We start from the raw sequence: 16,067 nt of genomic DNA on the forward strand, positions 1-16,067 counted from the left end.
GTATGGTGTTTACTAAATAGACATTATTGAGTACTACTATATTCACAAACTATGAGTATAAACTTAAGTACAAACGATTTTGTATCACCATATAATTTGGTTTTATTTTGTTTTCAATTCTAAATTATCTAATTATATAGTGATATATCATCATTTATTCTTAAGTTTGTATGAATTGGTTGTACACATAATTTTGTTGATTGAGTAAACTTGGAGGTACACCTCTGTTTTCCAGCTTGGAGTCACCACGGAATTAAATCATTAAAATGTAGTGGAATTTTATTCTACCTGAAAGTTAGATGATCCACTTGACGGGGAAGAGATGTTAGATTTGAAAAATGCAAGGGCAAGGCTGGGGATATTTTTACTGGCACCTAAATTTTTACTAGGTTTGCGTTCATTGATGAAAAATTAAAATGCATTGAAGTTCGGAGTTTTCCTGGGTATCTTCTGCGGAGTGGTGGTGTTCTGACAAAGCTGCCGATTGATAAAACCGCTTCTTTTTTATTATTATTATTTTTTCCCTTGGGTTGCCAAATTATTAATCTTGTATCTTGTTACATACTTATAATTGCCAGCTTACCTTTTCCTTTTAATCACGAGATCCCAAGAGTAGGTTATATTATTAATTTACTATTGTATATTAGACATCTACTAACAAACAGTTCTGTCTGGGGTTCAGATTTTAAAATAAATTATTAAAAAAAAAAAAACTTTGACTTTATGTTGACGTTATTATTAGCAATAGTTCATGCTAACATAGATATTAACCCAGATATATGTCGAAAAACATAAAATCAAATGGAAAGAAATATAATTTGTCATTTATGTCAAAATGATGAAGTTTTCATCTTTTGAAAGGACTAAAAATTATGGAAGATTTTGTATAAAATAAATGCCTTTATATGTGTCTGACAGAAGTTTAAGTCTATGAATAATAGAATCTATCAGCCAGAACATGGACAGATAAGAAAAGGACATTTCAAGATTTATACGAGATTCTGGGTTTATTTGTTCAATCAATTTCTACGACTAATTGAAATACAATCATATTTCTGAGTTTTCTTTTCAATGAAGCACAGCAATTTACTGAGATGTCAAAATTATGCAATATGTTTATTTAGGTCAATTCAAAAAAATTGCAGGGAAGAATCAAAAGTATAGTCTTGGATTCAACAAATATATTACTCTAAGCATGACAGATATGATCCAAAGACATCTCATGGAGCTTAATTCTCATTATGTCTCTCAATCAAACTTGTCTGTCACTAGCAGAAATCATCTTTCAATATTCTAACTCTACTCTCAAGAGAAGAATAGCATACAACAACAATCTGTCCTTGAATATTGCATACTCCAACCTCAACAATTTAAAACAGTTCCTTACTCTTAAGTCTACCAACTAATTAATGGAACATTCAAATCCTCCAAAAGAGAAAGCATAATCTTCAATTAGTCAAAAAAATAATTCCAAGCCAATCAAATATATGCCACTCATACCCTGTTGATTACATGTGGGATGCAACTGCAGAAACGGGATTTAAATAATTTAATGTTAACTTTACAGACCAAAGAGCAAATAATGAATTGTTTTTGCATAGGTGTCAGTGAGTTTATGTTAAAGGTTGACTTGATGAGACTCTCAACCACTATTACATTCATTTTTTAAAGAAACTGTTTGGACTTGAGGAGGACCACCATAACTACTGTGGCAGACAGTAAATAAAGCTTTAGCTTCTCATCAGAATTTATTAGTCTTGTCTCGATCATGGATTTCATTTATGTTGGTCCACAAAACACTCTATAATTACCTAGTTTGGAAGCATTCATGTGACTAATTAATTTTTTTTTTCTTTTGCCTGTATTTATATCCACCTTCTCCTTCTTCCACCACCCACAACTTCCAACACTTTCTAATCTCTTTTTCTTTCTCTTTCTCTGTGTGTTTGATATATTAAGATAATATGCAGCAGAACTTTTATTTTACTGCTCTTTTAATCCTGATGCTTTTTATTTTCTCCTCAAACACATCTGCCCGTTTCATAGTGCAGAAACAAGGTACCCATAAGTGCTATTTTTTTTTTTTTTTTTTAATGTTTATGTTCAGTAACTAAAGCTTATTCTCTATTTTTCAGGACTAGAGGGGGTAACGGGGAAGGGAATTGCTAGTGAAGTTTCTCCTGAACAGATGGAGGTCAGTAAGCTCATGCATCTATGCTTCTTGTTGGTTTATTTTTAGCCAATTTCAGTACAATATCTAATACTTGATCTGTGAAAAAGATTAAAAAGAAAAACTCATTTTGCTTTATTGGGGAAAATATCCAGAATCTAATGGGCATAGAAACATGTGAGAATGAAGATGAAGAATGTTTGCAGAGAAGACTAATTTCGGAGGCTCACTTGGACTACATTTACACCCAGAAGCTCAAGCCTTGAGAATTTCACTTTCAAGTTTCTAGCCTTCTTATTTATTCTGCATAGATTTATTAGTTTTCTCATATATAATATATCTGTTCTCTAAATATTCTTCTCAACCCACAATTTATTTTGGCTTACTTTTCTCCTGTGATATAATGTAACTATTATACCTTCGTCACCTATATGTCACTATTTCTATGCATAAATTCTCTTTCTGAAAATGAGTTTTCAACATTTATTATTAATTTCAACGCATATCTTTTGTGTGAGTGTGTGTGATGTGTTGAAAATTATAGAAGTTGTACTACATTATCAGATAATGTTGAAAATTAACTAGAGAAACTCTTAACAATTCATGTAATGAAGTCATAATTGCCAAAGTAAAAAACTTTTTTGATTAAAAAGTACCAATTCAAATCCATTTAAAAATCATAACAATTTAGTCATACATTAAGCTCAGATAAACCCTAGCTTCACCATTAAAAAAAAAAAAAACTATACTACAGAGAGAGAAAAACGCAAACAATTGGTCTAAATTATCTGAGCTTGAAAGGAAGAGGCCAAGGAGTAGACCTGGGGACCTCAACTTTGTCCTTGAGACGCTCTATCATCTTCTCCTTTTTAGGCCTCGCCTTTCCGGACGATCCATTGAACCTCTTCCCTTTCTCGGTCTTCTTGTCGCCCCGTCCGCACACGACCGGAGGCGTTACTGATGACAATGGCAGTCTTACTGTCCGTGGACTCAGCAATCTTGCCACTGCACGGCACCACTGCGTCATCATCACCACCCTCTCTTGCTCTCCCCACTAATCACTACACAAAAACACCAACAGCTTTTTGAGAGTGGGTGGTACAAGTGCAAAAAACAGTTGAAAAATTGAAGCATATCATACGGCTGTAATTTAAAGTAGCTGCTAATCAAGAGACTGATGTTGCCTAACGAGCGTGGGTGTTGATGGTAGAGTGGGCAAAGAAACGGGTGGTAGACATCTCGAGGGCCCCGCCCCGCCCCGCCCCACTCCAAGAGCATCCGCGAAAAAAATAAAAGAATTTAAAAAACTCAAAAAAATAATTTTAAAAAGGCCAAAGACTTGGTCCCCCCCCAAGGTTTGATGTGATCTCTAATTTTATCGGTTGACTTTCAAAAGTTTAAACACTTATTTATAAATTAATTTTTAATAAAATTTTAATTTTAATTAAGAGTAAAATTATTATTTATTAAAAAACTAAAATTTTATTATTTTTTTCATATATTTTAAAATTTATCATTTCTCCTTGATTTAAGGTTTGAAAAAAGAATATTTCCCTTCTAGAGTTTGTGGTTTTTCCTTATTGTTGCTCCATTGATGATCAGAGCAGACCAACTTTTGCATCAATGCACCTCTCTTTTCCAAATGATGAAGAATAGTCAGCCAACTAGAGATGGATTGACAATTTTTTTAACACGAAGATAAAATGGATTTGTGCGTTGGTTGACGCATAGATCAGTGGATGCATAGATCAGTGGATGCAGAAATTAGTTAAAAGAAACAGTATACAATGCATATATCCGCTTCATCTTTGTGCCAATGAATTGTTTGTCCACCTCCGTTGACTAATAATTCGTCATTATTCAAGAGAGGAAGGAGTGTTGGTATAAAAGTTTGTTAGCTTCGATCACCGAACTAGCAACTAGAGAAAACTACAACCTTAGAAGTAGGGTTGGATTCGAGTTGAGCCAAGCTCGAGCTCAGTTCGGTTTACATATAGCTGAGCTCGAGCTCGTTGAGCTCATGAAAGCTAAACTCGAACTCAGTTTAAATTCGGTTTGACTCATTTTTTGTTATTAAAACGACGTAATTTGATATCAAAATTTTTAATTAGAAAATTTGACGAGTAACTTAAGCTCTAGCTCAAGTGAGCTCGTATAGGACTAGCTTGTCTTAGACTCATTCGAGTTAAGTTCGAACTCAAACTTGAATAGACTCAGTTCGAGTCCAACCTTATTTAGAAGGGAATTATTTATTTTTCAAACCTTAGGTTGGGGTAGGGGGGAAATGATAGATTTTAAACCTAGAGAAAAAAATATGATAAAGTTTTTATGTTTTTAAATTTTTTATTAAATAACAGTTTTATTTCTAATTTTAATTAAAATTTTTTATAAAAATTGACTCATAATTAAGTTTTTGGAAATTAACGCATAAAACTAGGAATTTAGATCAACCCCGGGTGGGGCAAAGTATTTTTGCCTCTTGAAAATCAATATATACGTATATGGTAGACTGTCAACTCAAGCACACAGATTTGTCCGCGAAAAATCCAGAGAGATGGCCCAGATGTCCTGAGCCTTGCCATGTAATAGGTTGACACGACCTACAAGGCCCATCCTCACAAGCCTTCGTCTAATTCACTTTAGACTTTAAGCTAGAAAACAGGTAACTGTGCATTCAGGAGTTTTGTCCAAGCCTTTTGTTTTGTTCGTAACTCTCGCCAAACGGTTCTATTCAATAATTTCTATTTAGCAAACACCTCTCTATGTTGAGCAAGCATCTAAATATCTGCCCTCATTCGTAAAGGCAGTCCATCTTGCAAATAAGACATACCACTAGGCAAAATTTTTGAAATGATAAACTTTATTTCCTTTTCTTCCAACGACTTTGATTTCACAACATTTAAGAAGTTGATCACTAATACAACAAAAGCGAAATTGAGTGTCAAAATAAATACTCAGTATGACCTCCCAAAATCACTCTGTAAATATGAATTTGGCTCCTATAGATTTGATAGGATAAGACTAGCAGCAACACCACAAGCTTGTGCTAAGTCAACATCAAACTGAGAAATAGGCCCAAACACCAACATGGACAACGTTCATGAAAACCTGGAAGTGAAATCAAAGAATGAGAAAGAGTATTATGAAGTTTGGAGAATTCCTGAAGGCCCAAAATTAAAGGGAGTACCAATTGATTAACTGTTAAGATTTTAAGTATAAGATATAAGATTTAAATCCTATATTAGAATATTTAAACTTATAACGTGAAGTTTATATAATTTAAAATTTTTCAATTTCATTAGTTAGTTTTTCAGGTATACTATGTTAGATTCATATCATTAACGGGCAAAAATAAAGCTTTCAAAGCATCAGTGACAGCTACATTTGCTTTGCCCTCTTAGTTGACTCTTCGGAAGGTTCCAAAACTTCAATCTTCTCCTCACTCATCTTCCTGAGCCTATATTTCAAAATTTCCCCTTTCCTCCCCGAACTAAGCATCCTAGCTCTCTCCTCAGAATCCACAACAATTATATCATCACCAGCCATCGAAGCCCCTTTAGACCTTCTATCTCAACTGGCATTGCTGGTCTTGCTTCTTCTGCCATTTCCCTATCATATCCACACTAGCTCCTATATAGATTCTGTAAATCTCATTTTCCCTCCTCTGTACAACTTAATATAGATTTACTTTTCGAATATATTATGCCACCTTTTATTCATAATAGAGTTTATTGATGTCCCGAAATGACAAGACTAATTTGACAAAATAGAGATAATCAGATTCCACTTTTTCTTGACCAGTGAAAGTGTGAAAGACTGCAACTCCACACCTTCACCTTCAGAGTTCTGACATCGGGCATCTACTTTTTCTAATTCTAGTGCTGGACCCATGACACCTCGTTTGGTCACAGGGATTTCAACAATCAATCATCACCGGTAAGGAAGATTGAACCAAATGTCATTTCAATGCTAAAACTCATGGTGTCAAATCATGTCTACATTATATATGCCAAGAATTTTACTGTAAATTTTCTGCAAAATTTGATAGGGGAGGTGTTAAGTTGGTATCAAAAACACTCTCTAAAAGCTCAAAAGATAGCTTGACTGGTAAATGAGTGACATTTCAAATATATGCCACACGTACCCTGCTGATCACATGTGGGATGCAACTGAAGAAAGGGGATTTAAATAATTTAGCGTTAACTTTAACAAAAGTATGGATTGTTTTTGCATAGGTGTCTGTGAGTTTATGTTAAAGGTAAAAGTCATGTGAAGATGGCAACAGCTATGGCATGTCCAAAAGGTTGACTAGATGAGACTCTCAACCACTGTTACCATGACTACTATGGCACACAGTAAATAAAGCTTGAGCTTCTCATCAAAATTCATTACACTTGTCATTCAACCATGGATTTCAAATATGCTAGTCCATAAGACACTCTAATTACCTTGTTGACAGTAAATAAAGCTGTAGCTTCTCATCAAAATTTATTAGTCTTGTCATTCAACCATGGATTTCAAATATGTTGGTCCACAAAACACTCTAATTACCTTGTTTGGAAGCCCTTCATGTGACTAATTAATTTTGCCTTTTTTTTTTTTTTGGCATGTATTTATATCCACCTTCTCCTTCTTACACCATCCCCAACTTCCAACACTTTCTGATCTCTCTTTTTCTTTCTCTTTCTTTGTGTTTGATTTATTGTGATAATATGAAGCAAAACTTTTGTTTTACTGCTCTTATATTCCTGATCCTTTTTCTTTTCTCCTCAAACACATCTGCCCTTTTCATAGTTAGGAAACAAGGTACCCATAGTGCTATTCTTCTTCTTCTTCTTCTTCTTCTTTTTTTTTTTCAATGTTTATCTTCAGTAACTAAAACTTATTCTCTCTTTTTCAGGACTAGAGGGGGTAAGGGTGAAGGAAATTGCTAGTGAAGTTTCCACTGAACAGATGGAGGTCAGTAAGCTCATGCATCTATGCTTTGTTTTTTTATTTTTTAGCCAATTTCAATACAATATCTACTACATGATCTGAGAAAAAGATGAAAAAAAACTCATTTTGCTTTATTGGGTAATACATCCAGAATCTAATGGGCATCGAAACATGTGAGAATGGAGATGAAGAATGTTTGAAGGGAAGGCTAATTTCAGAGGCTCACTTGGACTACATTTACACCCAGAAGCTCAAGCCTTGAGACTTCCACTTTCTTCAAGTTCCAAGCCTTCTTACTTATTCTACATGGACTTATTAGTTTTCCTAAATATCATATTTCTTTTCTCTAAATATTCTTCTCAACCCACAATTTATTTTGGCTTCCTTTTCTCCTGTGATATATTGATTCACGCACCTATATATCACTGTTTCTATGCATAAATTCTCCTTCTCCTGTGATATATCTTTTGTGTGTGTGATAGAATTCCAAGTACAAAGTACAAGTCTGATCTCATATTAAAAAATATAAATTTTTAATATTAAATTTATATATAATTTTAGACCCTGTAATTTTAACAGTAAATTTTGAGGTATGATTCACCTCGTGTTTAAATCATGTGTCATGTGTTTGCATTAAGTGTCGAAAATTATAGAAGTAGTACTAAATTATCAGAGGGTTCTGCAGAAAGTTATCAAATGTTGGTAGGTGATGAAATTAGGGTTACAAATTAAAGCATATTAATAGACTGTTGGAAGTTCTATATTTTCAGGCTCACAATGAATTTATTGACTGATTTCAGCTGCTTGCATTTAATATTTTTCACCAGTTAGTGAGATTTTCAAACTCAACAATTTGGGATTTTATGACTTCATTATATCAGCCTGTTAACTTCAGTGCTCTCCCAGGGCATTAGAGCAGATGAATTAAATTCTCTAGACTGTCTAACGCATCACAAATATCTTTAGTCAGCCACGTTCAAGCAATTAAAGCTCATAAAGTACAATTACTTATCTGAGTTCTCCTGTTTGGCTTCTAAGAAAACGAAAACAAGGAAAACAAATCTTAATTTTCTCATTTTATAAATTTGTTTGCTCAATCGAAAACCTGAAACTAAACAGTTTTCATGGCCATTTAGGAGGAATCAAAATTCATACTCATAAACCAAAGAACAAACGAATCACAGTGATCCGAATTCCATGCCATATTCTTCCATTTTTACAGCAATGAAGATGCAAAAATTCTCCACAAAATTTGAACATATCATGCCACCTTTGGTGCTGTGAAATTATTTGAAGCATTTAAAGAGAATTCTCATAGGGTTGACACTCAGTGGTAAATGACAAATGACTTACATGTAAGGATTGGGTTGATGGGTCCATTTCATTAAATCTTGTTGTTCCATACATGAATATGAGGCAAATTTCTCCTCAACTCATTGAAACAGAATTAGATTACAGAGAGATTCTGTAAATTTCAGTTTCCCCCCTGCGGACAACTTATCTTAATATTGATTTACTTATCGAACATATTATGCCAGCTTTTATTCAATCAAACTCCCACCCCCAATCATAATCTTCACATGTGAACCAAGAAGGAAGAAAAGCAGCCTAGGGCTAGACTGGCCCCGGTACATATTCAGAAAAAAGGCAAACTAAAGAGAAAAGCTTTTCCATGTATAGTACATATCAACAGTCACTGTAATCTGAACGCATTAGAAAGTAGATATAATTGTTCTCTGGCCAAGTATGTTCATCGGGCTTCACGGGTACCTTACCACTCAAATTATTCATTAACCAAGCAATATGTCTTAAAACAGAATAAGAGTGAATTGTTGTTCCCCAAGGACAAGACTAATTAGACGAACTAGAGATAATCAGATTCCACTTTTTCTTGATCAGTGAAAGACTGCAACTCTCCACCTTCAGCTTCGGAGTTCTGACACTGGGCATCTACTTTTTCTAGTGCTGGTGCTGGACCCATGACACCTCATCTAGTCACTGGAATTTCAACAATCAATCATCACAGTAAGGAAGATTGAGATCAAATGTCAGTTCAATGCATTTTGTACATAGTGAGATAAAATCATCCATGAAAAGCATAATTGTGGTTGCTGTTAAAATAAAGATAAGGAATGAATTGATTGAAAAGATATTGGCGTTGAAAACAACTACAAACATTGAAGGAGGCAAGGTTTACAATCTTTCCTTACTTGTTTCTAATTGTACATTGATAATTGATTCTTGCCACACATCATAGACATTTGGTTCTAAATAGGTTTAGCTCTTAAACCATCATTAGAATAAAAGTCTCCACCAGTGATTAAATTAATTATTTTATTAATTCATAATTTAATTCATCTGATTAATTAATTATTAAATTATAATAATTTTTTTAAAAATAATATTATAATAACCGAATGATTTCGCACCTCAATAAGAAAAATCAAAATAAAGTGTTTTAGCTACTTAAAAATTTGTAAAAAAAAAATTAATTGAGATATCTAAATCTATTATGATTAGAACATATCTTTTTTAAAGAGTAATAATTATTTATCTGATCTCGATGAAACAATTAGATAAAAAAATATCTCTATCTTATAATATAGGATAAAATATATAAGACATTTTAATAACAATAAAACTATGTATATTTATTTTTTGTATACAATTTATGTACACAATTTATATACACAAATGAGGTATCATCATATGATTGGATATTTCTTTATCATATGGTGGTACATGTTTTAAAATCATCTAATTATATGATGACACATCACTATGTACATGAATTATGTATAAAAAATGAGTACACATAACATTACTCTTTTAATAAATATAAGATTTTTTTTTATAAATATTCTAATGTAACTTGTAACATGATATTTTAAAACTTTAAAAATTGACTCATTGTGTTACGAAAAGTTAACACTAAAGTTTTTTTATACTTCATGAAACATTTATTTCAACCAATTTTTTCTTTGTTTTCATTTTATTTTTATCCTTATGTTTTTTTTTTTACAAACCTTTAAAATTAATATAATCTAATAAAAAATAATTAAATTATTAAAAAAAAGTCAAATTTTGATCGAATTCAATTTTATCAATTTTAACTGATTCATTGGTTTTGATCGAATTTAATCGGATCAAAATCTAAACCAATTTTTTAAGTGAATCGAATTAGAATTAAAACTAATTCTTAATTGAACTGATCAGTCTAGTCCAATTTTAAAAAACAATGGATAACACAACCCCATTGATTGGGGAAGAATCCTTACCTCTGTATGTATAATTTGTTTCATCTCTAGACTATAATTTTTTGCCAGATTCCCAAACAATCACGATTTTATCTTGTGTAATAATTCTCTAGCCAAAATTTTGTGTATTCGGGGGTTATCCAAAGAAAACAAATGATTAGGTGTGATATTAGGCGATGGAACTTGTATTGCTTGGACTTTATGTTAAAAAGTTTCAACAAACTTTGATAGCAAATGGCTTTTAGGTGGAGAAGAAATACGAACTTTTGTGTATTTCAAGTTTAACTAATTGGAAAAGAGTGGTGAATTTTTGAAAACGTCTCTCTTTCTTGGGCATTAGTATTTTGAAGGTAAATAAACGAAGTAGATAACGAGAAAATAACTCAAACCTCGAGGTTGAAAATGTCAAGTAGAATTCTATTTTGGTAAAAATTTCATCAATTTGGTGAAAATCAACACTGTCATCAACCGGCAACAGGAAATGTTTCCCTCAACAACGGTGGTTGTTTTTCTTATCGGAGTTGATATTGCGGGTGTTGTTTGACGAAGACAGTGTTTGAACAGGGGATCAAGTTCCTCTTGAGTGTCACTCTTGTCACTTACAAAATAATGCTAGGATTTTGTGCCAAATTATCTTTCAGTATTTTACTCGGGCTAGGACTCTTAGTGGGCCCTTTATTACGATTTGGCCCATCAGCCTCTTTTCAACTTCCATTTAGGCCCACGGCAAAATAAAGAGAAACTTGAGAACGGAATAATGAAATAAGAAACGAATAAAATTTCACTGAAACCTCACTCAATGAGCTGATTCAACCAAGTTACCAATTGTCCACTGCATATAAAACAATGTTTATATATATATATATTTGATTGAATTTAGTTTTGGAGAAGAATGGATTTAGGAGTTACAAGAATCATTTATAGGAATGAAAGCTGGTGTCCTGCTGGTAACCTCTAGGATAAACGAAATTAACTTGGATTCAAGTAGAATCTCCCTCTGAGTTGTTGCAACCGGATGAGATATCCGTCTGTGAAAGGGGCAGTCCAGTCCAATTGACGGTTGGACTGTTTGAGAGGTCAAACTTGTTGATTTTTTAAAAATAATGTTCAAAATAATTTTATATAATTAAATTATTAATTATTAAATATATAATCATAATTATTTTGGTATAAAAATAAATTTAATATGATGATATACATACTCAAGATGAGATTTTAGGTTCAACTTTCAATGGTGAATTAAAAAATTATATTTTCTTTTGACCAAATCAAACCCAAGTTTTTATTTGATCCAATCATTCGAACTAACAAATCCAATCCCATTTTTAAATCATGATCTTTGTAATCATCCAATAGTTCAAATAGGTTTTAAGAGATAATAGTAAGGTATCAAAAAATTTGTAAAAAAAATCCATCAATTCACTTGAATGTCTAATATGAAACAGGGAAAAAGACTATTTTCAACCCAAATTTTAGTCTACTATCAAAATTTTATCCATAATAATTGAAAAGCCTAAACACCCATCAATAGATTAACTGTCGTTCAAATTTTAGTTAAAGACAGAGGTAATATCTTTATTTTATCTATAAACTTTAAAATTTTAAAATTTTTATGATTTCCCTCATTCAAATTTTAAAAACTAACATTTCAACCCATCCTTAAAGTTTGAAAAGTTCATATTTCACTTCTAGGGTTTGTTTTCTTCTTTGGCCACATCATTCCAACTAACGACCGGTGTTTTCCACTGATCTTTTATCTTTGGCTACAAAGGACGATGAAATATGATCTTTCGTTGTCCAGATCTAAAAGACAAAGCATCATCCAGATCTGAAAGAAGAGATTGTCCTTCGTCACGTCATTTAAAAGTGATGACGAAGTGTCGTCCTTCGTCATGTCACCCAGACAATGAAGGACAATGTTTCGTCATTTATTGTCATCATGTCTGGATGATGCGACGAAGGACGACGAAACATTATCTTTCATCTCTTCTTTCATATTTGGATGACAAAGAATCGTCTTTCGTAACTGGAGATGGAAGATTAATGGAAAGCATCAGCCGTCGGTCGAAATGATAGTGGTTGGAGAAGAAAGCAAATCTTAAGGGTGAAATCTAAACTTTTTAAACTTTGAAGATCGATTGAAGTATTAGTTTTTAAAACCTGCAGGGGAAAAATAATAAAAAATTTAAAGTTTTAAAATTTATAAGTAAAATGATGATTTTATCCTTATTTTTAACTGAAAATTTAAATGATAATTGATTTATAGATAAGTATTTAGATTTTTTATTGATTATAAATATAATTAACTATAGCGAAAAAATATCCTTTTCCCTACGTAACATATAATAAAACTATTCTCAATGTGCAAGCTGACTTTGCTCAGCTAGTGCTACTCTTTCTTTTGGCCTGATCTCGTAAAGAGAGGAAGGCTTATGAATGACCAATCTCTGGAGGAAGATTATGTATGATTCTGCTTCTGTCTGGTCGTACTAGGATTAAGGTCTCACTACTTATAATGTGAATCCTTCCCAAGGAAATGCCATGCGTACTACCTGTTGTCTCATCACGACCAAAAAAGAAGCAATCCTTCAGGTCCCTGTTCGCATACTGAAAAAAAAAAAAAAAAACTCCTTATGATAATAATGTACATAAAATAAATTTAGACATTATTTTTTGGAATAAAATCGTTATAATATTCCTAAATGATTTCTAATAAATCAAAAAGGAATAAATACTGATAAGCTCCAAAAGACAAGCTCGGTGTGTTTTTTTTTTAAATAAAAAATCTTATTTAAATTAGATTATTATATTAAAATTAAATTAATTATATTAAACAAAATAAACTTTAATTTAATAACTAATTTTATAATTATTAAATTAAATAAATAAAAAATTTAATCGTAATATATTAATAAAATATATTTGAATTTACAACTTTCAAAATTGTATTGAATTCTATCCTCCTTTTATCAAATATGTGTATATATATATATATATATATATATATATATATATATATATATATAAAAGCATAACATCACCCAAAAGGAGCATTTGATAGACAGCGACGTCTTTTTATTTATATCGGCCAAACGATTATATCCCACCTAAACTATGCTGCATTTTCAAAGTTCTCCTTAATAATTATGGAAATACCGTTTATCCACCCATCAACAGTTAAAATTAACAGTAATGAGAGTAAAATTGTTATTTTATATTTAATATTAAAAATAAACTTAAATATGATTTCATTTCTCTCCTTAAATTTAAAAAACTAACTTTTCTTTCCTAGGCCAAGTTTGAAAATATCACATTTCCCCCCTTAGGGTTTAGTTTCCAAACCCCTTCACTTTCTCTGGCACCATCGAAGCCATCTCTCCCTCCCGACCGTTTCTCTTTCACCGATGACCCTCCTCAACTCCACTTCAACCCATTCGGTACCGAGAGAAGTCGTCTGGGAAGAGAAATCATCTTCCCAGACAACGAATATAAATAGATTGAATATAAATAAATAGATCAATCGATCTCATCTTCGTTGTCTGGAAAGACGATTTCTCTTCCCATACGACTTCTCTCGGCGTTGGATGGGTTGGAGTGGAGTTGAGGAGGGTCGTCGGTGGAAGAGAAACGGTCAGGAAGGAGAGACGGTCGGCGATGGCATCGGAGAAAGTGAAGGGGTTTGAAAACTAAACCCTACGGGGAGAAATGTGATCTTTTCAAACTTGGCTTAGAGGAGAAAAGTTAGTTTTTAAACTTTTTAGAGAGGGGGAAATAAGCTTAAATTTTCAGGGATTAGGGTTCCGTTAAATTTAACTGGCCATAGGTGGGTAAACGGTATTTCTATAGTTAATGGAGAGAATTTTAGGAATTCAGCATAGTTTGGGTGGGAAATAGTCGTTTGGCTATTTATATTTGCAAAAGGATGACATATTTTGTCGCATTAGTTACGTGTTTCATCACTAAACCACTGATCCAATCAACGTAAATCAAAATGACAAAATAATAAGGCCAAAGGACAATTTCCCACCCAAAGGAATGTTGCATGCCCAAGTTTCCCTCCTTTAACTTTGACAATCTCAAATACTCACCTATAAACAGTTAAAATTAATAATAGTAAAAATAAAATCGTCACTTTTTTTATAATATTAAAAATAAACTAAAATATAATCTCTTTTTGCTTCCTTAAATTTTAAAAACTAAAAGTTTTTTTCCAACCTAAGTTTTAAAAAATGACAGTTTTCTTCTAGGGTTTCGTTTTGAGATCTCCGACTTTATCTCTTGTTTCATTGCAGGCGACCTCTCTCTCCAGAACTTCCTCTCCCTTCGGCGGTCTCTCTCCTCCCATTTGGATGCCCGATCAACATTGGAGGAGCCGTAGAAGACGAAGACGACAACTTCGTCTTGGGAGGACAAAAAACTTTGTCTTCCACGGCTCCTCCCACATCGATCGGGCATTCAAATAGGTAGAGAGAGACCATCGGAGGGAGATAAAGCTTTAGGAGAGAGAAACCGTTGGTAATGGAGCTAGAGATCTCGAAACCAAACTCTAGGGAGAAACTATCATTTTTTAAAACTTAGGCTGGGGGAAACTTTTAGTTTTTAAAGTTTAAGGGGGTAAAAAGAGATAAATTTTAAGAGGTTAGAGTTTCATTAATTTTAACTACTCATGAGTAGGTATTTGAGATTATCGAAATTAAAGAGATAAAACTTGGGACTGCAGTATATTTTGGGTGGAAAATAGTCCTTTGGCCAAATAATAATAATAATAATAATAATAATAATAAGGCAAAGTGACTTATTCCCATCAAAGTACAGTGCAATCCTAATTTTATATTCATTTATTTTTAAAAATTTATTTATTTGTTAAAAATTTTTATTATTATCATAAATAAAATTATTATCTAACAAAAGTATTTAAAAAATAAAAATTTATTACATTTCTCTTGTTAATTTAAAAATTTAATAATTTTCTTTCATTCAAAATTTAAAAATTTATCTTTTTTCTTTTAGATTTTATTTTTACTTATCTTCTCTAATGAGCGTTTTCTGACAATCACGAACCTTCTTCTTTTGCCACGAATGACCATTAATATTGGTTGGAATAGATGGCCTGAAGACAAGCATTTCTCGGGATCTTTGTTGACTCTTTTTAGCAACTACTAAAAAAGACTCAGACAAAGATCCAAGAAACATTGATCTTTGGGGTTCATTTCAATTAATATTGGTGGTTTATTGTAATAGAGAAGCTGAGAGAGAGAGAGAGTAGAGAAAATCATTGTTGTCTTCTATTGTCAACAGTATGATTGAAAAAACTTTAAAAGAAAATATTTATTTTAAAGTTTTGAGTTTAAAAAATTTGTTAATTTTTTAAACTTGAAAAAATATAATAAATTTTTTATTTTTTAAATATTTTATTAAATAATAACCTTATTTTGATAATAATAATAAAACTTAATAAATAAATAAATATATATTTAAATTTAATAAAATAGTAGATACGAGTTTATGATAATAAGTCTTTTGGCCTAATAATAATTACCAAAGTTTTTATTCTTTCATCTACTCTCTGCTCCCTCCTTTATCAATTTATATCTCTCTCTTTTTTTGTTTTTAATTAGATATTTCATTTTTACTGATTTATTCATGAAAAGATAGAAGACCAACAAAAATAGCTTCACTTTAGTTCATCTGTCGGAAAATGTCTT

At 32.0% G+C, this 16,067-nt stretch overlaps 1 protein-coding gene across 1 annotated transcript; it reads left to right on the top strand.

Moving 5' to 3' along the window:
• Window positions 1–1,846: 1,846 nt before the first annotated feature.
• On the top strand, window positions 1,847–7,367 carry LOC123226314. Its single transcript, XM_044650828.1, has 6 exons — window positions 1,847–2,058; window positions 2,136–2,194; window positions 2,326–2,433; window positions 6,757–6,976; window positions 7,071–7,129; window positions 7,257–7,367. The coding sequence occupies exons 1-6, from the start codon at window positions 1,965–1,967 to the stop codon at window positions 7,365–7,367; spliced, it is 651 nt and encodes a 216-aa protein (XP_044506763.1). The 5' UTR covers window positions 1,847–1,964.
• The last annotated feature ends 8,700 nt before the right edge of the window (window positions 7,368–16,067 follow it).

This window comes from Mangifera indica, chromosome 9 (assembly GCF_011075055.1).
Source record: "Mangifera indica cultivar Alphonso chromosome 9, CATAS_Mindica_2.1, whole genome shotgun sequence".
Taxonomy (NCBI): Eukaryota; Viridiplantae; Streptophyta; class Magnoliopsida; order Sapindales; family Anacardiaceae; genus Mangifera; species Mangifera indica.

Excerpts from the sequence above, each read along its gene's own strand:
- LOC123226314 (XM_044650828.1), top strand. The coding sequence starts at position 1,965 with ATGCAGCAGAACTTTTATTTTACTGCTCTTTTAATCCTGATGCTTTTT. Across the intron at positions 2,434-6,756 it reads ACACCCAGAAGCTCAAGCCT|TGCCTTTTTTTTTTTTTTGG; the intron begins TGAGAATTTCAC and ends ACTAATTAATTT. Across the intron at positions 7,130-7,256 it reads TTTCCACTGAACAGATGGAG|AATCTAATGGGCATCGAAAC; the intron begins GTCAGTAAGCTC and ends TAATACATCCAG.